General features: G+C 45.9%; 2 protein-coding genes across 2 annotated transcripts; both read right to left on the bottom strand.

Moving 5' to 3' along the window:
- Positions 1 to 878: 878 nt before the first annotated feature.
- On the bottom strand, positions 879 to 19,424 carry slc8a2a (solute carrier family 8 member 2a). Its single transcript, XM_068600170.1, has 12 exons — positions 19,292 to 19,424; positions 9,425 to 9,843; positions 8,672 to 8,809; positions 8,000 to 8,227; positions 7,634 to 7,912; positions 6,450 to 6,884; positions 5,668 to 6,029; positions 4,379 to 4,482; positions 3,108 to 3,220; positions 2,227 to 2,326; positions 1,514 to 1,780; positions 879 to 1,369 (listed from the first exon to the last, which is right to left on the bottom strand). The coding sequence occupies exons 2-12, from the start codon at positions 9,770 to 9,772 to the stop codon at positions 993 to 995; spliced, it is 2,751 nt and encodes a 916-aa protein (XP_068456271.1). The 5' UTR covers positions 9,773 to 9,843; positions 19,292 to 19,424; the 3' UTR covers positions 879 to 992.
- A 702-nt stretch (positions 19,425 to 20,126) lies between these two features.
- On the bottom strand, positions 20,127 to 24,692 carry nccrp1 (P1, F-box associated domain containing). Its single transcript, XM_068600785.1, has 6 exons — positions 24,465 to 24,692; positions 23,185 to 23,265; positions 22,995 to 23,091; positions 22,740 to 22,835; positions 21,277 to 21,412; positions 20,127 to 21,192 (listed from the first exon to the last, which is right to left on the bottom strand). The coding sequence occupies exons 1-6, from the start codon at positions 24,598 to 24,600 to the stop codon at positions 21,046 to 21,048; spliced, it is 693 nt and encodes a 230-aa protein (XP_068456886.1). The 5' UTR covers positions 24,601 to 24,692; the 3' UTR covers positions 20,127 to 21,045.
- Between the last annotated feature and the right edge of the window lie 290 nt (positions 24,693 to 24,982).

Here is a 24,982-nt window from a genome sequence, read left to right as displayed (position 1 = left end):
AATTCTTTGTCAATTATATGTTCCAATATATTTCTGATCGCTTACTATTATCAATACTTGTAGTGAGATTCAACTCAGTAGGTGCATTAAATTACACTAAACAATGCCTCGCGTCACATAACTCAACAGAGAAACACAATTTATCAGCGTGAGATAATTACACAACAGCAGCTTATCTCCCTTAACTGTAGATTGTAACCGAAATGTGCTCAGTTATTTTTTCCTGCCCGAAGAAAACTCTTCCGATTGGCTGGCTGGTCCATTCAAAGTCGTACACCAGACAACTCAAACGCTCCCAGTCAACAGTTTTATTACCATTGCTCTAAATCCGTGCGCACAAACTGGAGGTAACCACAGAAATGCCACTTTTTGCTTTGAGCAAATAGACCTCATTGTAGGTTAATGCCTACTGACAAACAAACGTAGAGCAGTGGCCATGGTATGAGCATGGCGACACACTTACATTGCACATCTGTGTAACAGCAGCTGTCACTGTTTGTCTTATCTAATTACTGGTTCAGGCCGCCTACTCTGACCTGGCCTCTATAAGCGTGAGGAGAAGGAAAGACCAAACTTGAAATCCAGGTTATGAACCATCGGGCATCACGCTAGAATCAAGCAAAATCCAGTGACCTCACAGAGTATGTGCCAACCTGCTTTTGCTCTCCATCAAAAACAGTCACTGCATGTTAGTTAGTCAAAAAACTCTGCTGACTGGAACTGTCCTGTAGTGGGGGAGACATACAGATTTTTGTATGTGCGAGTCGGTGGTCGGTTTTTATGTATATACATATACATATACATATATATACATATACATATATATATATATATATATGTTGGGTTTTTTTTAAAGACCATGGCAGCAGTTTGTCAAGTGATGATAAGTCTCCTCAGTGGTAAGTCACTGGAACAGAACTGCAGAGGTGAATGTCCCAGTGGTGTGTGTTGTTTTTAATTGTGCAGTCATTACTCTCCCCAGCTGTGCGCTCTCAGAAGCCCTGTATATGGCAGTAGGCCTCCAGGCTGGCGAAGAGAACGTAGAGGAACCAGAGTCCGAAGAAGAACAGCGAAGTGAGGATTTTGATGGTCCGCGCGCCGCCCAGTTCGCCGCCTATCGACGGCCTCCGACGCAGCATCAGCAACCCCATGGCGAAGAAGGCGAAGATGGTGAACAGTGTGACGGAGAAGGCCAGCGAGCCGGGGTCAACGCGGAAGACCTTACCTTTGACATGCCAATATATGGAAGCGATGGACCAGGCCACTCCGATGCCCAAAAACACATTGACTGCGTTGCTCCCTGTCACGTTGCCCACACACGCATCCGCATACTGGTCCTGAGTGGCAGCCACTTTACTGGCAAAAGTATCTGGGGAAGAAGGATGTTAACAAATAGTTCAGGAGTTGAATCTAACGCAATATCCCTTCAGGGCTTATAACCAGGGCTAAAATGTATAGAATACTGAATTTTGGGGAAAATACTAAAATGAGACTCACGACTAGTAACACTTACCAGGAACTGAAGTCCCCAGAGCTACGAAGACCACCGCGGTGACGGTGTCCCTCAGGCCGACGGTGCAGCCAAAATGGGAGGCTAGGTCTCCAATAATGGCTGTTAAGAAACCAATGACGCAGATTGACACTATGAAACACGCCCAGCCGTTCCAGTACTCTGTGGGTGGGACGAAGGCGAACAGAATCTTCCAGAAAACGCACAATATGTGCATGAAATAGTCGAAGCAGTTGGGCGAGCGCTGCTCCTGTCCCTCATCCTCGTCTCCTGTCGGAAGGAGACACAGTGAAGATCAATCAAACACAGCTCACCTTTCTAACACCCTCCTTTAAAAAGGAATAGTTTTGTATTTTGGACACCGCCCTGTAAGGCCGCAACTTCTCCTTTTACGGACGTGACATGTCAGTGAGCATGAGATATGAACCGTTCCGAGTGTTTATGCTAAGCTAAGCTAATCAGCTCATGGCTGCGGTTTCATATTCAACGGACAGACAGTGATAACAGTTGCAACATTTTAATTGTAAACATTGTTTGCAACGCAAAACTCTTTAATTTCCCATTTTACACTCAATAACGGTCATCACAAATGCTTGTTGACGTTGACCCGAGGCAGGGAACAAACACAGAGACACTACAGGTGACGATAGGTCCACATGAATGTGGTTTAAAGACAAAAACATCGATAAGAAGAAGGCAAACAATCAGCCACTGACCTGCACTGACTGTGACCGCTCCAATGAACTGCTCTCTCCACGAGTGAGTGCCGAGCACCACAGCCAGATTTGTGTCCCTCAGGAGTTTGTCCACTGTGTTCTGTCACAACACATAAAGTAATGAGAGCGAGGCAGTCGTAGCTCGTATTAACACACACAGGGCAGATGGATCCACAGGATTGTATTATATATTTTTCATATTCATATTTAACAGCAGCAGAGAGAGCTAAGCTTGTTTCAAAGGAGCCACAGTGTGAGCAAATATGGCAAACATGAACATGGCTCAAATTAATAGCACGCCCATAAAACACTGTCCTGCTGCAGAATTTGAATCTAATTTGGAAGTAACCCACCCATAATTTCACACACAGCACACGTGAATGAACACACACATCTTAAATCAAGATGCATGTAACGCCTGAGGGAAGTGGAGAAGGGGGAAAGGGTAAGTATGAATACAGGATGTTCTTATGAGGAGAGTTTGATGAGGATATGAGACAAGAAAACCTCTAGTCAGTCCCATCACACAGAATGCTGGCAGAAACTGTACCTGGTCTAGTACTCCATTGGGAGTCTGGTGAATAAGATGGTGTAAGTTGGTTAATGAGCTTAAACACAAATACTTACATAAGAACAATCCCCGACCCTTGAGGTGCTTATATATTCGTTAAAGTTTTTAAACGGAACTTTAGCGTGTATGCTACGGCAAATGCAGATAGCAGCGTATTTCACAGAGAAACGTGAGACATGTGAACGTAATATTATGTTCAAACGCTCCTTAAAAAGCTGCACGTACATGAGCTTAACATTTACTGATAAACCTGAACTATACATGTCTTGTATTCATTGCTCTAGTCAGCATATATCAGCCACTCACACACCTTAAACTCACAGGACTCCTCTATGACGACCTCCAGCCTGCTGTGCTCCCCTAGAATGGGTTTGCCCATCTCCGAGATCCTCCGGGCCTCCTCCTCCTCCGGGGTGGGGTTGCCTGTCAGCGAGCGCGGACGTTAAATAACCATGTCCCATTTGTCATATATATTTCTTTTGTCATTTGCAAAAAACACACAAACATCCTCAACTTCAGCCAAGGACATAAGAGCCCATACCTGATGCAAGAAGATGAAGAAGAAACAAACATTCAGCACTCTGCACACACAATTAAAGGTGCTCCGTGTAGCATTCAGAGAGAATCTAGCTTTCATCAGTGGATGTTTGTCCTGTTGAAACAGGATGTTGAGGAGGCCAAGAGCACTTTTTTTGGCCTCGAGTTGAGTAGCTTTTTTTTTCAACAGACACAGACTTTAGTTGTGGTCTTAACCCTGCCCATGCCCATAGATCAGAGCTTGTTGGGAGTAACACACTAAGCACAGCTAAGATGTCTTTGACAGCTGGAGCACAGTTAGGTAGGGACATATTCATTTGGATGCTTCCTGTAAATAATGAGCTATGCCCTGATAACCAGCAGGATCCAGTCCCAAGAGAAGGGCCTTCTCCTTCAGTGGTCTTGGCGTGACAGGGACCCACCTGTAGTGGACCTGACACTGCCTTTATTGCTGACCGCAACTAAGCCCATCCTTATTTCCACAATAGTGTGTTTGTGTTTAAAAAAAATGCTGCACATGGCACCTTTAACACTCAGACTATCTTACCCTGGTTTAGCAGCAGAGCTGGGAAGAAAGACAGACAGGGATTCAACACAATACAACAACACTATTTCCAGAGCCTCATACCCCAGAGACTTGATCTAAAACAGGAACAACAAAAAACACTTCTATTATTCTGTGTTCAGCAGGTCGGCATGCACAGTGCACTTGATATAAATTACCGTGCATTACGATCTGATGCCATTGGTTCATTTGACCGCAAGTGCCACATATCCAGTTCTATTTTTGACACATTGGTAGCAGGCAACTAAAGGGACACTAAATTCATAATTGGCTGCTGAATAGCAGCGTGTAATCTTCAGTTACTGGCTCTGACGCAGGTGGCCGGCGCTCAGCCGCCCGTGTTGCTGTTGTTTTCGATGCCAGACCTCTGGCATCTACTGCGCGTGAGGGAACAATCGAGTGCCAGTGAAAAAAAAACCCCTTCTTTGACCGTCGTTGCATGCGGCGCATCACTACCAAAGCCGTGAGGACACACTCACCAGAGAGGCCTCGCTTCAGCCATTTGGGGTCCTCGAGCACGATGAAGAAGTTTTCCTGCTTCTCGTACTCCTCCACATTTATAATGCGCACGTGTAAGATCTGACTGGACACACACACACGCACACACACACACGCACACACGGTTTTAGTACCACATATCAACAACATAATATCTTATAACATTTGCTCGACCGTCTAAATCTCATTCGCAAATTGTAGTGACCTAAATAATGAATCGCAGCAGGCTTTGAATAATTCAGGCTTGAACGTAACATAGTGCACTCTTGTTCCTCAGTGCCAAAGCAATAGCATTAAACTAAAGGACTTGAAGCACAGCAATAACTAGGTGAATAATCAAAGTCTGCATAATTTATATTTTGATGAATTCCTGACAACTTGGAAGTTGAGTTTACATATAAACAGGGCATGCTGGTCCCGGCTTAGAAAAGACATGAAACAAGAAGACTCCACACCCTAACGCCTATCCATTAACCCTGAGCTACAATCTGCCACCCACTTTAGTGTGCTGTACCTATTGATAGGCCTTCAAGTATTTCACTAAATGTTCAATCAGTCCATGTGCAAACACAGCTTATATAAGATGAAACTTTAATGGGAAAAGGATCCGTCAGTTTACATGGGGTGACTAGAGGTGCCCACACCTGATCGGGGGAGAGGGGGTTATCTTTAGGCATCAAGTCGTCATGTAATTCCTCCTCCACCTGGTCATCTTTCAGTGAGGGTCAGATGCCCCTTTCCTACAAGCAGCACTAATGGGCCATAGAAGTATGATTAGAAAAGCCTTGAGGATGCTGCATAGCTGTGTCAGTCAAATCATGTCTATTATTTTAACTCTCACGGATCTGGCCAAGTGAGAAAATATAGGAAAGAAACTTGTTGGGAACATGGGCTATGCCACCATATCGCCCTGCGAAAAAGTTAAAAAACAAAACTTTGTTGTAAGTCTTTCTATATAGTCTACATACATTTGTTTAATGATGGCAAAGCAGTGGTTTTGGTGCACAAACTCACAAGTGCACCAATTCCAGGGCATAAAAATGAGATGGACTGATTGTTTATGTGTTTTTTCATAGACTTCCCTGACAATATTTATTTGAGGGTTATTGATCATTGATCATTGTTTTAAAGGGATGTTGAACAGGAAGATGCAACCTCAAGAGTCCCAATGTTTGGCACCAAGAATAGATGAATGTTGTCAGGAACTACATCCATTCCACTCCTGTATCTTATTTCCCAGTAGCTACTTCCGATGCTGCCTGCGGCTCACCTGGTCTGTTCGTTGATGAACTCCAGCTCCCCTACGGTGTGCTCGTAGTCCACCCCGGCTTTGGCGCCGCCGTCCTCCGTTCGGTACGGCACGGCGACGGTGCCCCTGGAGCCCGAGTTCCTCACCACCGTCACCGCCAGCGTGCCGGTGCTCTCGCTCACGCGCAGCACGCGCTGGCCGAAGGTGAAGATGCCGGCGTGGTCGTCGTCCAAGATGGTGACGGTGGCGACCAGCGGCTCCACAAGTCGGCCTTTCGGCGGGGTCCCCGTCCCCTCGGGCGCCCCTTCCTCAAGCCTCAGGTTTCGAAGACGCACGAAGAAATGCTCGTCCTCCTCGAAGACGTCGTCATCCAAAATGCCCACCTGGAGAGCAGAGGAAGTGTGGGGATGCAAAAGGCCACGACAGTTGGAATGCAGACACGCACTACAACATACTTTTCACAGTTACGATTTCACGGTACCATTTCGGGCCGCCTCGCCCTCATAGTGCATTAGCCAAAGAATCATCCATTTTAGATTTCTTTCAGTCGTTTTTTATGCTTTTCAAGAAACGTATGTTCACTTCACTGATAAACACAAGATGTACAGTGAAGCTTTTGTGTGATTCTTTGTGGAGAATTTTAGTTTGTTACTGAGTGAGAGTGTGAGTCAACAGAGGATTTCTTTGGTTAAGGACAGACATAGTTCCACTGATAGAAAACACTGAAATATTGGTGGAGAGGTCGCTGCTCATTCATAGTTCGACTATATACATATGTATGTCTCCATATATCAAATTCTCACCTTGATCTCTTTGCGGCTCTCCCCTGGCTTAAACACCAGGGTTCCCTCACTGAATTCATAGTCGGCCCCGGCATTGGCCGACCCATTCTCTGTACAGTAGTCCACATAGAAAGTGTTCTGACCCGTGCCTCCGTCGAGGATCACCCCGAGGTTCAGGGAGACGCAGTTCTCCGTGCACTGGAACTGTGCACTTTCGAAACAAATGTGCGAGCACGTGGCCTTGTCGTCCTCCTGGCCCATTGAGCGGCGCGCATGCTCAGCGGCGTGTTTTCTTAGTATGTTGCCGGCGCCGATCATCAGGCGCGTCGCTTGGACCCGGTAGAAGGCGCGGCTCTTCTTCTGGTGAACCAGGGCGGAGTAGTTTGCCATCTCAATCAGCTGGTCCAGGTCTTTGTCCGGGTGTTTCTCCTTGAGGTCTTTCAGGATGCGGACCACCTAGGCGAGAAGAGGAAATCGCATTATTAGCAATAATAAGAGGGTTTGGTGGGATTCAACAGCAAAGTATTGGTGTTTCTTTATGACAAAACGTTAGTGAAATGCAACTGACGGCATGCGAGTAGAAGATGTTTCCCTGCTCGTAGCTTTATCCTTTCCTCCAGCCTTTTAAAGACGCTCTAAAGACAGTGAAGATGGTTGTGGATTTCCGCTAAAATGCAGTCCCACCCCAGTCAACGCTGTAGAGTCCTTCATCTTCCTCAAATTGGAGCCGAACATCAGCTCCATCCCCAAGTAGAGGATGCTCTTATGAAGAAGGCAGCTGAAGAAGTTGAACCTGCCAAAGACCTTGATGGTGCACTGCCATCATTGAGTCCATCCTGTGATCCTCCATCAGTGTCTGGTACACTGCAGCCACTGCCAAGGACAACGGCAGACTTCAGCGCATCATCCGCTCTGCTGAGAGGGTGATTGGCTGCAATCTGCCTTCCCTTCACGACTTGTTCGCTTCAAGGACCCTGAAGCGGACAAGAAAGATTGCAGCCGACCGCTCTCACCCTGGACACAAACTGTTTGAGTCCTTTCCCTCTGGCTGGAGGCTGCGATCCACCAGGACCAAGACCTCACGCCACAGAAACGGTCTCCAGTTGGTCTCATCAACTGAGCCCGGGACCCCCAATGACTCAGACCCTTACATCCCAGGACAATTCCTTGCTGTCTTACCCCCCAAAAAAAGCCACCGGTCTCACCTCATCTTTGTTCTGGTCTAGTTCGGTGCCCGTCTGCACAGACACCGTCACGCTGGCCGAGTTTTCGGGGCACGCGGCGCCGTCCGCCAACTTGCTGTCCATGATCACGTCGATGCCTTTGGGCGCGAGGTCACCTTCCATTTCCACCACGATGCCATGCCTCTTGTCGGCGCGGTAACGCTTGTGCATGTACTTGTAGAAGAGCAGGCGACGGTCAGCGATCCAAGCCAAGATCACGCACACGGGAAAGTACAGCAGAGTCACCACGGCCTCCCACACCTGGCAATGCAGGCGATGCGAGCGTGAGATGATTGACACACTTTATGAATGAATTGAGAAACACATTGATGAGCGTCAGAAACACACCTCTACAATCCCAGGGGAGATGACGGCCAGTATGAGGTAGAGCCAGATGTAGGCAAATATACTCCAGAAAGCCGTGATGAAGAACACTCGCAGGTGTTTGATCTTACGAGTCTCTCCGTTGGGGATCACCCACACGCACAGGCCGATGATCACAAACATGTTGAAGGCGGCGCTGCCCACGATGGTGCTCGGGCCGAGCTCCCCTGCGTTAAAGTTGTGCCCAACCACCTTTAGGGATGAAAAAGAAAAGAAAGACACACGTTGCTTGGATCCATATCAAAGATCTTTTTATTTTATAATATCTTGAACTAAATTGAGGAGCCAAGAAACAACCAAAATAAAGTAAATCGACTTGTTTTGTGGTAATACTCAAATATTAGATATGTATGAATATATGACTGGAAAAAAAATGAAAATCAAATGCATTTATAAGTTGAAATATACCCCGGTATGTTCACATTGGTGTTGTAAAAGGTTTCCCTAATTTTTCAATAATTCCGTCTATATACATATAGTTATAATTTATTGATTTATGTGTCAATCTATGAACTTTTAACGAGTCACAGATTTCTGTGTCTCTCTCTGAGCAGCATGTGGAATGTAAAAGGATGTAGAGTTTCAGAACATTTCATCGGTGAGTGTACAGAAAGATCTGTGAGATGACGGGTGCACCTCGATGACGGACAGCAGGATCTCAGGCGCCGAGGAGCCCAGAGCCATGAGCGTGAGGTTGGACACCGTCTCGTTCCAGACCCTCACCGTGGTTACTGTCCTTTCCCCGTTGGGTTTGGTGATGGTCACCTCTTTCTCCTGCAAGCGCAGACATTTGTAAGCAACTACAAAGATGCCGTTACCACCAATCTCATATGTACAAGTTCCAGTTGCAATCAATGAAATAATTTTCTTTTTGGGAGAATGTTGAAGACGTACTAAAGAGTTTTGGTCAAAGTAAGCGAGCAATGTACTCTACATCCAATCTCAAAGGTCCCAAATACGATTGGAGAGTATATATATTATCCAAAAGCCATCCATTATGCAAAACGCTTATCCTGATTAGGGGCGCTGGAGCCAATCCCAGCTGTCATTGGGCGAAAGTTGCCAGTCTATTGCATACATACGTACATACATACATACATACATACATACATACATACATATGTTGGGTATGTATATATATATACACACACACACACACACACACACACACACACACACACACACACATTGTATACCTTACTTTGATATTTCTTTAAAAATGCAAGTCTTAAAGCAAGCATGCTCTCCAGCGTTCACTGTGGTGTAATGGTGCATTGAATTTCCCAAGATCCTTTGGGCTAATTCACAATCAGAGAGTAGAATTGGACCAAATCATTGCTCGCTACAGTCGACAAAGTAAGAATCTCCTACAAACGTGCGGTTGAGTACCTGAGAGGTGATGACTTCTATGGACGCCATGAAGCGATCTGCGATGATGGACACACCCAGGAAGATGTACACGAGACAGAGGAAGTAGACAACGGCCCTGCCCGCCTGCTCCCCGATCGGGGGGTCGAGCGGCATCCACACAGGCAGCAGGATACCGGGTTGGCACACCACAATGCCCGGACAGGTCCGCTTGCCGGACCCCGAGGCGTTAGCGGACGACTGGGGCTGCTCGGAGGCGGACGCTCGCTCCAGGACCCGCGGCGTGATGGAGGCGCACGGGTGGGCCAGGAGGAGGAACGAGAGGAGGAGGAAGAGGAGCGGGGAGAGGTGGACAGGGAGGTCGCCCATGATATCCCTCAGTCAGGAGGGGCAACCGGGGGGGACCGGAGGGGGGAGAGACACTGGGTCAGAGGACTCTCCTGGGGAAACGGAGCAAAAACATACAATTGGGTGTAAATACAGTTGTGAACACTCGTGTGGAGAGAAGTGGTCCACTATCAAGACCATTAAAGATGACGCTTGTATTCACGTGTTGGATTGTAATTGTAGGGATAAAAAACAAAATATATACTTATTTTTAAATCGTAAATGTTATATTGCATCCCGATATTCAAACTTAATATTTCACGCCTCAGATTCTTATTTTACTTGCATTTTTCTTCATATTTAATCAGCATTTTGAGCATTTTCTTGCCAACAAATGCTGCTCCATAATTCTTGCGCAAATGACAACATTACATTTTTGCTCTATAAACCGTAGACACAGCAACGGGGAGCAATTGAGGGTAAAGTGTCTTGCTCAAGGACGGGGACGAGCGGAGGCGGGCCTCAAACCGCTGATCCTCTGATTGAAAGACAGGCATGCTAACCACAGAGCCACAGTCGTTCCATAAATAGTTGTTGAATTTTCATTCATTTTGCATACGAGCGGCAGGTCTGTCGGTTGGTCGGCCCACCACTTTGGCGCACGCTGAAATATCTCTGCATCTCTCTGCTAGCACGGCCATGGCCTCTGAGGCTTGCTATTAATATGCAATAATAGTTACATTCCTGCATGATGTAATATAATAACATCATTCCCATTTTCCAAGAACCAATGTGAGATCTAACAGTACAAAATGTTCAAACTTTGGTGCATTTCTTTGTGTGTACAAATGCACGAGAACGTTGACGTTGAACAACTGTGCAGCTCCCACTCAAAGCAGCGTATCGTCATCTTGTAAAAGACACCTTAACCGGCTGCATAGTATCAGTTTTGTGAGTCATGTGAGGATAAAATGCACTTCACTAACACAAAACCTGCAAGGTTATCCTCTGTAATACCAAGCGGGTGACGAGTACCCACAGACGGACTCGTACATACTATTTCAGTGATGTCATTTGGAAGCGTGCTCCACCGTTAGCCGGGATGCAGGTTGTTTTTTTTTTATCATTGCCACCAAGATTTGCTTAAATAGCAATTAAAAGTGACCCATGAGAAACTGAAGCCAGGTAGTTAAGCCGTGCAGCTCCCATGGTTCTCATTTTCCGGCTCTAATCACTGAACCTCGGTGGCGAGAATGACTCAGCACTCATTTACGGCTAACGCCGGGTGTTGTTCTGCCGCCAGCGCTGTGGTGACGTCTCTGTGGGAATCCCTCTGGAAAGCAAAAACCTCAGTGTCTTTGTGCCAGCTCATGTTCAAATGATATCTGAGGAAGAAACAGAGCAACGCACCAATTTCAATAACCACGTTGTGTTTTGAATTACTTGCCTTCTTTTACCAGTTAGGCTAACTTACTCTGTCACTGTCCTGCTCGACACCATCGCTGGTAAGTTACATGAGTAAACCCTGTGTGTGCAACTACAACTTATTTATTTATTTTACAGGTCATAATTCATCACGATGGTACTTCATTTCAAACTGTGATACATGAATTTGACTTTGGAAAAGCACTTTATTACAAGAAAGACACGTCTGTATCATCTGAACACAGCAACTGTTGATGCACAAATGTATAAATTGCGATCTCGCTTTTGGAAACTGTTAGAGCATTTTAATGCTTGTTCAGGATTAAATAATAACAATAATAATATTGATAAGTGGGGAGTCCAAAGTGGCGTGAGGAAGTATGGGTGTGACCAGGGTGGCAGTAAGCCTTCAGGATCCCCGCCCCTCCTCCATCCCTCCACTCCCCCGGCACAGGTGACACGGCACTATTGTGCAGCGGGAGTTGAAAACAGATACCGGGGTGCTGCATCTTTGATGCAGCCTGAGCTCTGCCAGCTCATTATGGAGTTGTGATTCAGAAACACAGCCCAGAGGGCCCGCCGCATCGCATTTCACTTTCCAAGGCCTGCTATGGTTACCACGACCTCAGACGAAGGGCCACCTTACACCAGCAGGGTACTGATAGGGGGCGGGAGTTTTGAGGAGGGGGGGGTAGGCTCACCAAAAATAACTTCCTCGATGCTCGTCTTTGGAGAACAATAGCGCACATGCAACAGAGACAGGGAGTTTCTGTCAAATCACTCCGAATGTGTTAAATAACACTTTCACTAACATTTATGAAGCTAACACTTCAACATTTCTATAATCATATGACCTCCAGGAAATGCACGACAACTACTACTACTACGTCTTCAGAGCTCCAGGTCCCAACACCAGATCTGCTGTTTGTGGTAAGTGGTGCCTTTTCCTGGCCACTGACCTGCACAATGCAGCTGAGACCTCACAGGCAATATAGGACTCTGGGATAATCAAGGGTGGCCAGCTCTGGAAGAGCTGGATGCATTATTGATTGATGCATTCACCTAAATATAGCAGGATATCGCTTCCTTTCATGTCACCTGCGAGCAGCTCTGTAAACATCATCAGGGAGAGGAAGCCTGGTGGATAAAGGGAGTACGTCTTCAGAGAGAGGGGAGGTAAATGGACAGATCGTTGTCACTCAGAGCTTTCTTCCGTCGTGACACTGATTCAAGACATTGTTTAGATCCGGCTTTAGGTACGACGTCATCCGTGTTCATGGTGAAAGTTGGCGATAGCGAACAAAAAGCTCTTCTTTCAAGCCTTTACCGGGCCTGGGAGACGGGGGCCCGGGGGTCCTGGGGTGTCGACAGGTCTGCGGGCTTCTCGTCCTCTTGAGCGCACAGGAACAGAGAGCCGGGTGACAGCTCCTCTCGCCTTACGGCCTCTGACACGTCCAGTATCCGTCACCACCAGCGATAAGTGATTGCCTGGGGTTATCTTACACAGGTAGCAGCGCCAGCAAAAAAAAGGCCAGTTAGCACCTTGGACAGTTTAATATGTCCTGCACCCGGACAGTGGGGTACTGACTGGTGAGGGATGCTACTCATGACAGAGAGGATTTATTCAAGAATCCATGAAAATAAATGTACCCCTTTCGTAGCCTACACTGTCAGACGGATGGACTTTTCAAATCAAGCTAGTCTCCCATAGCCACAAGTGACATAGTCATTGTGAAGTTTTGAAGCCTTAATCTTGACAGTCAATATCTTGTTTTTTTGCTACCAGAAGTGACACAAGAGTGCAACCGAATGCTGAACAAGTCAAACTAGACCAAAATGTTGCTTTCATTAACTAAAAACACACTCTGAAAGGGTTAAAAAAAAAAAAAAAAAAGAAAGGACGGACAACTCCCAAACCGGACAGCGGTTAAATATGCAAAATATGTTCTCCATTACCAATACATCACAGACAGGAAGACAACTACAGCTTGAACATTGACAAAGATCCCCTTTCCAGGAAGTACTCTCGATGCGCTGGTAAACCAATACCATACAATGCATCGGTTTCACAGACAGCCGATCAACGCCTGTGTTCACACCTCATCCTAAACACTTAGTCTAAAGGCAACCACTAACATTCACTCTCCTCTAAGCCGTGAATTCCTGAGGGACATGCACGACTCTGTCGATCAGGGGTGTCAAACATACAGCACATGCAGCCGGACAACGCTGGATAACTCTTAAAATCACAGAAAAAAAGTCAACGAGCAGAGCCGAGGGTTCAAACCACCAATTCTCTGATTGAAAGACAGGGATACTAACCACTGAGCCACAGTCACAACCCGTGCACTGATATTACCAAGGAGTTCCTTGGTAATATCATGTGAACATAGAGAAATATTGTCGTTATGTATGCGTTATTATACTGTGATTTTACTGGTCCAGCCCACTTAAGATCAAAATGGGCAGCATGTGGCCCCTTAACTAAAATTAGTTTGACACCTCTGCTGTAGATGCTAAAGGCTCCGCTAACAGCTAGTCGCTCACTTTATCCGCCTGCTGTTAGGCCAGCTGGTGTGCAGTGTTATTGGGAGCGGTTTAACGGAAAACTGCTGTTAAAACATTGATTATAGCAGCTTTAAATTATTCTGCCCGTGGAAGAATGGGGCCAATTGAAATAGTTATATAATACTCGTATAATCAAACTGGTCTGGGAAAGTTCTTTCTCCCCATTTATGATTTTTATTTTTGGGACACAGGAAACTGATGAAATCGTGGTGTTGGCCATCTGCTTCATAGTCTGGACATGTAGGTAATTTAGGGGAGGGTTATGTTCATTTTGTAGAATTTGCTGCTGCATGTTCGTTGCTTTAGCGCTACTCTCGCGTATATTTGAGAAAATTCATTTGTTTCCCCCCTGCGGCCTTGTGGGTTGCAGCGCCAAGCAATTTTCTCTTTGATTTTGAGCAATACGGTAAAAAAACCGTCTCCACTGCTACACGCACACACACACACACACACACACACACACACACGCACACAAATCAAGGCAGTTAGATGGTCTCTCTGCTCGCAGTTAAAGTAAAGAAAGGAAAGAGATCCACCCCGTTAATAAGTAACACGGGCTTTGGCCGGCTGCGATGGGCCTATCAATGAACCCCCGATGGATCCGAGTGAAAGACGATCCTCCAGGACACAGACGCACAGATAGACAGACAGACAGATAGATAGAGAGATAGAGACCGGGCCAAACCCGTAATGAGGCATTAAAGGTATCTCGTGGAGGCCGCATTGTAAACATGGTTTTATTTACATCCAACATTTCTCACATTTCACCGCCCGACCACGCTGGATCGTGTCCACGGCACTTTGTGCCACAACAGATGCAGTAAAAACAATAAATATCAACCTTTAAAAATAAAAAAAAACGTCAAAGAGTTCCATGCATACTAAATCCCGGTCCTGAGAACAGAGCGTATGAAGCGGAGCAGGGTTGGTTAAAGAGTTATCGAGTTAACCGTCAAGTCAGGGTTTGTTGTTTCCACAGAGCGCAGTTAGTTCTCTGCAAATGTTTGAACAAGTTACATTAGTCACTGGACTGAATTATGAATGCACTTCAATTTTTGACAGAGTGAGGAGCCTGTCGGGACGGAGAGCACATCGGATTACACATTTAAACAGCTGGAACGTCTGAGTCACGGCTTCACTTCGCATCGCTGTTCTTAAAGACATCTCAAGAGCTAGACAGCGGCTACTGACCGGTGGAACAATCTCAGCCCTTTCCCCCCTCCAAAAAGTCTCAATGAATTTAGGGAAATGGGGACGTCAGGGTCTCACTACTTCGCAAACATGCAAATCTTCACGCAAATCTTACTATTTAAAACAATCATAAACACTTGTACATGTGACAGACACAGATTACACCGCACAGGCTGTGTGCAGGGTCCGTTTTGTGTGTTTACTTAAATTCATCAGATCCTTCAAGAATTCAGTGTAACTTGAGGGGAGTATATGACACACCAATGATTATTTTGTGGTAGAAGTATACCTTTAATGTCACTTAAGGTGCGCACTCGTGTGATATTTGGCAACTGGATCAGCAGAGTTAGAGAGAATAGCAGTGAGTTGAAAATATGACTATGTTCTGATGGATTGTAGAACACTGACAGGATGTTGCTGGATGTCCTCCACGTGTCCTCCATGTGTCCTTCACGTGTCCTCCATGTGTCCTTCATGCAAAGTGCATCAATAGAGGGGCCTGTGATGTTGAGTTCCAGCTCCGAAGACCGATCGCCGACCACTTCCAAAGTGCTTTAAGTTACCTACGCGGGCTCAATCACGACCGGCAGCCGAATTAATTGTTTTTTTGGAAGCCCAGATGAAAGACAACCCCAAGTGGCACCCCCCCCCCCCCCCTCGCGCCCCGTGTCCACAGGGTCAACATGACCATCAATCTGAGCGGCGGTAGTGCAAGCTCGGCTGAGCGCGGGTGCTTAGCTTACAGCGCGGCGGCGGCGGGCACGCTGCCACGCTGTTCAGGTCCTCCAGTTCGGCGATGGACTTTTCAGTATGTCACCAGCTCTGTTTCTCTGCCTGGTTTATGGTTCATTTTCAATGTCTGCTACATGGATCATAAATGTACTTTTTTGGGGGGGAAGTCTAATTGGTGACAGCGCTTCCTTCGCTCCCTGACAGGATTCACACTGTCCTGCGACTGTGACAGTATTCATGACGGTTACCCATCTTGGGAACTGTTATCACTGCCATCATTTAAAGATCACATAGAACAAGAAAAATCCATCAAAGTCCATCCATTCCAAAAGGTCTTTGTGGCTTTGATGGACTCTCACTGATCTGCAATGTTGGACCTGACGGCCTGATGCACAAGCGGTACATGACATACATGTGTTTGCATTGCTGTATAAACACTGTGGCATAATACTACAGCATCTCACGGTATACATGTTGCATCACCGTGCAACTATATTCCAGTGTGATTTCAGGTTCAGCATGAATAAGATGCTGTGACAGTTTAAAACAGGCCCCTTCCACGTCTCTCTCCTTCTCTAAATCACTTTGACTCTGAGATGAATTCATCTGACGTCTCCGAGTCGTCACTCTCGTTTCTCCCCCTTGAGTGATTCCGCCTCTGCTTTAAAACCAAAAAACGTTACACCTTTTTTCCTGGTTCCTCCACGCGCGCCCCTCGGGCCGGGCTCACCGGGAGGCGGGGCGGAGAAAGCGAGGCCCGCATGGGTCCGCGAGGTGAGGCGGAGGAGAGGGTCCGGTAGACAAACAGCTGACAGCGAGCAGACAGCAGCTCCTGGGGTTTCCATTACCTGAGACGCCCTGCCCCCGGCCTCTGCAGCCATGTCACCTTAGAAGGAACAGCGTTTTTCAACTTGGATTTGAACCCAGACAAGGACACCGGGCTATGCAATATTCAGGATGGAGCCAGAAACACCAGAAAAACAGACGCACTGGTTTCACTTTGTGGCAACGGCTCTGTTGCTGAGAGCAATCACTAATCTTTGAAGGGAAGTTGCCCCCCCCCCCCTCCATGTGACGTATTCAGGAGGAAATCTCTACTTATTATCTCAGGTAACATATTGCTCTTAAGGTTCATTGCCTGGTGGAGCAACCTGAGTGACAGCAGGAAGCGGACAGACGGGTGGACAAGGCAGTGTAACCACGACCCACCACATCCGTTTCAAACGTCTTTCTCGGGCCTTTTATTCTTCAATGCAGGCGCTTTCAATTCAGGGCGATGATCGAGTTTAGGCCGACAAAATATGCAGAGGCAGCCGGCGGGCCTGAACGACACAATAGACGAGGGGGTCAGTGAAAACAAAACAGACCCCCACAGCCACCAACTCTCCTCTCCCACTCTCACACACTCACAGAGAGGCCGATACGCACTAACACTGTACACTGTACACTGCCGTCACCTCCAGCTTTACGATTGTTGAACAACGATGCAAAGCCCCAAAAAGAAACAAATCTGGGCCTGTGAAATAGATCATTTCTCCGGTCCTCATGGATGTGGTGGGGAGCTTTCGGCCTCCGTAGGTCATTATCGTAGCATACATCAATAACAAAGTGAGGTGCAGTAATCTAATTCGCTCGGGGTAAGAGAGACCCATCCATAGGTCTTGGCTTCCCTAAATCACGTGGATGAAAAAGGCTTTCAGCGGGAGAGTCGGGTCCGAGAGAAACGCGAGGTGTGGCGCGGCCCTTTTGTCCTGTGGCACCTGCGACGGCGCGGCATATCGGTGCCTGCGCACAATGATGCAGCATTGGTTTACTTGAGCCGCCACATACGCAGGGGGCGGGTTCGTGTTTCAGGTTAAGTGTCAGCCAGGCTTTAGTGGCGGATTGCTTGGATTTAGCGTCTAAAACCACGACACCTATCGTCGTCCTCGCGGTCGGGAGGCACCGAAAGACAAGATGGCCCGAAGACAAAAAGTACGGATGAATCTTCAGATTAGTTTCTTGATTAATGGGTTTTCTCTATAAAAATGCAGCAGTATAAAAGTCCCATTGCAATTTCATCACAAGCCCAAGGTCACTCATGATGGCAGTCCAAATATTTTATTTTTTATTTTTTTAAGAGAGAAAAAGAAAAGAGAAAACACAAGTCGCTGGTAACAGCAAGTGTTTCGCAGTTTTCAGCTTGAAACATGAAAATGAAGGATTCATTTTGAAAATAGCTGCTGATAAATTGCAGATTAATCAATCAATTTGTAAATTATTAATAGCTGTGTATATAGTGTATTATCTACATTTATTTGTGGTTTTCAGCCTATGACTTTTACTACAATTATGTGTAATCATCTCAAATACAGTGTGTTTGTCGTGTGGTGTTATTTCCCTGTTCTGTGGTGCTGAAAGTTAATCTTCATCCATTGTGATCCACATGTATGAATACAAATACAATGCAGTGCTTCTCTGAAAAGTGGTAATCAAATGTAATGGATGAGGGGTGATGTCTGCAGTCAACGCCGCCCTGTCTCACACATTATCAACCCCCAACACGCCCGTGGGCAGCAGTGCTGTGGTGGACACAAGAGGCGGGCGAGGTGGGACGCAGCCGGTCTGCGTCTGACCGGTGCTTAAAATGTCGGCTCTGAAGGTCAGGCCTCCTCAGGGAGGAAGGAACAGGGATCTTTCACTCTATGTGAACCAGTGGGGGGCACACACACAGACACACTAAGTGGAAATCATGTTTTAAGTTGTATTCCTTCACGTAGTAGATGAGTGGCAGAAGACTGCTGATAACTAAAGCACCTGCAGCGCGTCGTTGGGCAGGTGGAGGCGTCGTCTTACTGCCGCCGGGCGGAGGACGTTTTTACAGCATCAACTGAATGTTGCACGGTGAATAAATAGTTGTGGTAAAACATTTCTCAGTGATGGATGTACACCATGCAAACACCAACGGCAAAAATAAGGCAAAGATTATGGCCTAAACTTGTTCCGGCCAGCTGTGCCAGGGAGAGCAGTATTCTGCTCATACTTCTGTTATTTATTATTATTTATGGTGTAGTAAGTAAACAAGTGTTAAAGTAAGTATTTTTTTAAGTATACTAAAAGGAAATAGTTTCTACTTTAGGTAAAACAAAAAAAATGTTGTCATTGTATGACAAGGTTGCACAAATAAATTTAGATTGTAGTCCCAATTTGCTACATAGAAAAAGAAAAAAATGTGATATTATATTATGGAGGGTGGAGGATGAGTGGTGGAGACTCACTCATTCTATAAGATTAGCACTACCAGTGGGTAATTTGTTCCTTTCCCCTCTTGTTATACTGACATCATCCCTCCCTCAGAATGAGTTATGCTAAATCATAACTTTTTTTAACTATAGGATTCATTGGGAAAATTAAAGATACTATTTTGAGTTGATGTGGGTCTTTGAGCCAAATGTCCCCCTGTCTTCATGGCGAACTTTAAAGCCTATTTATACGAGTCTAATAATGATATATTAAGTTCAAATGATTCCAATTAAAGTAGTTGTTTACCGCGTTACGTTATCAATCAAAACTACGGATGGCCACGAGGGCGTCGCCGTGAGCGAACTCCCAAAATACCAGTTTATCCCCTGTGCTCCCCTTCACGTCCCCGCTTTGCTCTCTTACCTTCGGGGCTTTACGGCACAGCTCCTCCGGAGCCTGGCATCGCCTCTGGAAGTCTGGAAACACGCGCTCCGGTAAACAAACTCTCCCCGTGCCGACACGCCGCTGAACTCAGACGAGAGTGAACTTTTTCCTCGTTCACGCGCATCGCCGTTGATGCTGCGAGCCCACGCCTGCGAGGATGACGTGTTGCGTTCACGGTCACCTCCGAAGTTCCTGCTTCGGAGAACACGGTGGAGTTGGAAAAAAAGAAAAAAAAGAAAAAAGAAAGCGGTTCGTTGACGCGGATTGATGGTGTTTGTGGTCGGAAGTAAAACTCATCCGAAATGTGTGTTTTTCTGGCGGGACAACAGAGAAACAGTCACACCCTGTTAGTTTGCACACCTTGTTTGGATTTATTCACGTGGGTTCATAAATATATATTTAGGTGGAAATGTCCATCCGGCAATGTATATCCTGCTGTTTATTTGTCAAACACTTTGCTGCTCGTTTTGATATATATATATTATATTAATATATATGTATTATTATAAACCACGTGAGATATGTTTGGAGATCAAACCTTCATTACACAATCCTACCTGTACTTTGCTACTGGTACTGGTTTGGATGTATTTATGTGTTTTGTTTGTCTGTGTTGTATGCTGCCCTTTGTTATTGTTGTCTGTTTAACACTTTGCTGCTCAGTTTGGTATGTTGGATAAATTAGCTTTATCATTATGAACCACAAAATATATATTTTTTAAATATAAATATATAGAAATGTTACAATTAGACAGACAAATAGGATTTTCTACAAAACGTGATGTCAAATAAGAGCTTTTATTTCTCTCTCTTTCTCATCCTCTGCGGCGGTTGAATATATTAGAAGGCTCGTGAACAAAGCATGCTGAGCACTCCGTGGATGTATAGACCATGAATATTTTTCAAAAGACAAAACTCTTCATCACTAATGTGTATTGTGAGATTTAATTCAAACGTTTGTCTTTCTTTTGGTATTCATGGTGGAACTAATACTATTACACATTGATGTGACATCCCTGTAGCATACATATTCTGATAAAAGCCTAAAAAAGATGTATAAATAAAAGGATCGTGCAATACAGCATTGAGGTCACATGCATTATTAAAAGGAGAGCAGCGGAACAAAAAGAGGGAAAATGGCTTCAAACCAACAAGAAGCGTCTTTAAGGAGTCAGTCTTGCCTGAGATGTACATCAAGGTACTGGAGTTGGAATAGTGTTTGTACCCATTTCATTTTTTATTTGTTATATTTATTTTCTGGAGAGTAGATTTGAGAATAAATGAACCGCAAAACATTTTGAAAATGTGTCAAAAATTCCCCAATTCATGAGTTTTAGGTCATTAAGGGCAGAAACCTTTCCCCGCAGTAAGATGACCTGTGAATCTTACATTTATCTAATGTACTCCATGCAGATTAGCTAAACTCTGCGACAAATAAAACATAGCTTGAAATAAGAAAAATATTTTATTATGGCACAAAACAGTGTATGGATGCTCAAAGAACAGCAAAAAGAAATGATCTTTCCACCCTTTACTTTTTAAAGCAGATACAAAATGAATGCAAATATCTATCTTGTGTGGTTGCATACTTTGCAATGTTTCTTAGTGTATTCAAATCAAACCATTTTACCACCTAACCCAACACAAGGAAATATGTGTTGATCTATATGTGTTGATCTGGTTGGTGACATCGAGTGTGATAGCAACATTGCAGCTTTCTGCAGGGTTGGGGCCTAGGCGCTGGTTCTCGTGGGTCTGACCACCACCGAGCTGCCGCTGGACAGCGTGCCGTAGAACCCGTTCAGGAACTGGTTCTTCAGGCGGTGCTGGAAGTGGACATACCTCACCCCCGGTCCGTAGCCGGAGAACACGTGGGACACCTGCAGGTCAACAGAGAGACGTGCAGTCAAAGGGCCGGAGTCATCCTGATGACGGCCAGCTCTCAGGCCGCTCGGGGGACTCACCTCCTTCCAGGTGTGCGAGTAAGCGCTGCGGTCCTCGGTGGGGTGGGCGGTGTGCTCTGAGATCACGCTTTTGTCTGCACCCAGGAGCTTCACGTGCAGCTGGTAGATGGAGTCATGCAGCTGACTCTCCTCGTACCTGACGGAGGGACAGATACTTTAAAAGTGTGTCATCAGATGGCAGCACTTTAATAAACGCTGCCAAACGCAGAGCGATAGAAGATGTGGATAACAACTTATTTAACAGGTCTACCTACGTTATTTCCTGTCAACTTCCATGAAGCTTCCTGGCAACAACTTTGTCTGTTTGTAATAATTTAAATGCGAAATAGAGGCGGTGTCATTTGATTCCACTTCAAATGGATTAATTCCATGGGATTGTTGTGAGTGAAACCTGGAGATTCTTTAAAGTCACGGCACATCAGGTCAACCAGTAGGACAGCCAAGCACACAATTCAACATGCATGAGGAATTAAGAGTCCAATGATAAGTGGATTCATCCATTCCTTTATAAGTAACTGCATCCGGCAGCCGATCCCAGCAGGCACGGGGGAGAGGCGGGGTAACACCCTGGACATGTCAATCAAATGGCCGACGCGGAGAGACGGACAAGCATTCTTGTTTCACATCATCACCTCCGGACAACTGGGATTCAGCAATTCACCCTAACCTGCATGTGCTTGGACCGGGAGAGGAAGATCTTTAAATCTAGAGGGAATTTCATTAGAATTAAGAAAGAGTGAAATTATGCGATGTAAACTTGATAAAGTAAACACAGGGTTAAGAAATTATACATGTGCAAGTATACATTTAGAATGATATTGAGTTGCTGTCTATCTTCTCGTATACACATATTTAGTATTAGTATATTTAGTTCTGTTAAGTTGATGGTGAGATAACAGTTATGACCACTAGTAGGCGCTGTTCAGGCATCTGCAGGCGAGAGCGGGGACTTTGCTGTGCGGTTGGAGAGTTGAGAGTTGACTAGAGTTACGAGGAAAACCCAGAACGTGCTTCCATTAGTACCAAATGACCGGAAGTCATTTCCTATGAAAATTAGTAGCAACTGTGAAATGCATCCTGAAAGGATAATGAATGAAGTTAGACTTTGATGATTTCTTGTGACCTCCAGCAGCGGCAAAAAAACAATGGGTTTAAATATTTAAACACACAAGTAAAATGCAATATTTCTCCTGGTTTGCATCGCAGCAGAACACATATATTTAGTCCCATTAGATTGTACTTTTAAGCTTCATACATCATTGACATGTTTAATGATTGTTTTAATGTAATATCAACTAGCATTTGCACTTTGAATGCTACGCTAATGGAGCCAATGTCATGGTGGCTTGTGAGCCAGAGGCCCATCCACGCTAGGGCGATTCAAACGCTTTGCAAAACCTGAATGACAAGCACAGACTGTAAAAACACAGACTGTCACAGTGTCATCTACGACCGGAGCCTACCAGTCCTGGATGACTATTTCAGGCTGAAAGTCGTCCAGCAACTCGTCCCACAGTCCCTCGGCCTTCAGGTCCACTACCTGCTCCATGGTGAACCAGCTGAGGACGAGAGAGAGGAAGAGAGACGAGACACATTCACCACACGCACATGAGTCAGTGTCCTTATGTTCTCTATTGTGGTGAAATCATACGCCCACATGTTATCCCTGCTGTGACCAGCTGCATCGCTGAACTACTGACCCCTCCGGTGACACCCACCTGCAGAGAGGCAACTGGCAGCACACAGCACCCTCTGGGATGCCACTGGAGTCGTAGGGGAGGGTCTCGGTGCTCGTGGTCCAGCCGCTGAAATCGCCTGCGAATTGAGAAAAAAAAACAATCATACATTTTTTTCCCGCGTTTTTTGGCTCCGCAGCTCAAACCACACAAAAACACTCCGGCGCCTCACCGGGAGGTTGGACCTGTGGAGGTCCACGTGTTGGCTCCTCAGGCAGGTCGGGTTCAGGCGGAGGGATGTCCTTGCTGACGCCTGAGAGAAGACAAAGGGGCAATTGTAAATGGCACCACGCCCGCTGAAGCTACCGTAAATCTCCCAAAGCCAAAGGATAAGTCTCTGACAGGGTGTGCCTCTGTGTGACACACAAACTCTGTAAGTATCAGTCAACAGCTCATGACGCTGACCTCTGCATTATTTGGGACAAGTCAACTTCCAGTGTCGTTGGCTGTCACTGAAGAATCCGACTTTACAACATTCTTCTTTTTTCAACCTGAGCCAACACAGCGGTCACTTGAAGTTATGGAGATGGAGGTAAAGCCCAACATAATCTACCAAGGCCTCTCTTCTCAAACATTGACCTGTTACAGATTGGATGGACCAACGTTTTCTCTGTTGATAAATACGTACACACAGCATGGTAAATGGTGCACACACCTCCTAAAGCCTCACCTCACCCCAAACCTTGGTCTCTGTCGTCCTATTTCCCCTCTCTGGTTGATGTTTTTTATTTCTCTGAAATATGTTCCACACAGCTTTGAAAACGTTGGCGTTGAGCATTTCATATACATTTTCAGATGCTTTTGAAACTTACTGACTCAAAAAGAGATCTGAGGCCAAGGCGACCTGCAAGGCTCCATGCATGCAGCAAGGGGTTACAGTTACATTGAGGATTAGAGATAGCCATTATGGAATATTATTGTGACAAGTGATGCAAATTCATTGTCACAAGTCATACTTTTCTGCACTTGTATGTCATACGGTTGCACTTTTTTTCTGTTTCATAGATGTGTGGTACTTTTATGGATCACATCGCAGACAGACAGTTGGCTAATGTTCCTGTTTTAGTGGCTGTCCACGAACTACCAGCTCAAAGGAAACCACGTGATATAGACAGTCAGCGCGCGCACGGAGACCCCAAAGCGAGAGAGCAGCATCGCGCGTCCCCAGTCCGCCGCACAGCTGGCAGCTCTCGTTGCTGGAGAGAAGCAGCAGCCTGGTGCTGACGGACAGATGAGGGGAGGCATCTCGACACCACTTCAGCATCAAACCACAACTTTAAAACACTTTGAATTACTTTGAAAAACTTGCAACAAGTACTAACATCTGAAACTTTGATCCCTCCTCTGGATCAGTGCTGTAAATAAACTCCATTGATCAGCAGGTAGGCCAGCACAGCAGTGTTTCTAACGCTGTTGGTGTTGTTGTTGGTGTTTTGTTGTTGTTGTGTTTACCATTAGGCGACGGGTTCTTCAGCATATTCCTCCCCAGCGGCTTGGCGTCATAGACGGACTTCCAGTCCAGGCTGTCGGGCATCGGCGCGCCCTGCAGGCTCCACTCAGCCTCACATCTCTTCTTCCACTCAGCCATGATGGTGCGATGAGGTCTCACTCTTCCACGAGTGGGTCCAGGAAGTCTGAGGGCTTTTATTCCGGTCCGCGCTCTGTACGCCACACCCCGGTGTTGCAATGAGGTGAGGCCGCTGCAGCGCTGCAGCCTGCAGCGCTGCAGCGGCCTCTTAAAGCCACAGCGCGTTACAGCGAGATGATGACGCGCTGTGATCATGGAGCCCAACACTGAGCAAGTCAAGAAAACATATTGACGGGTGTGAAATAATGACTAATGTGCAAACCAGTTATGATTCATGGTGTGTTATGACTATCTATCTATCTATCTATCTATCTATCTATCTATCTATCTATCTATCTATCTATCTATCTATCTATCTATCTATGTATCTAACTATATAGAC

This window comes from Clinocottus analis, unplaced genomic scaffold, assembly GCF_023055335.1.
Source record: "Clinocottus analis isolate CAN_PGR_092001 unplaced genomic scaffold, fCliAna1.0.p SCAF_5, whole genome shotgun sequence".
Lineage (NCBI taxonomy): Eukaryota > Metazoa > Chordata > Actinopteri > Perciformes > Cottidae > Clinocottus > Clinocottus analis.
Note: the sequence above shows the minus strand (reverse complement) of the source record. Positions and strands in the feature narration are given on the sequence as shown.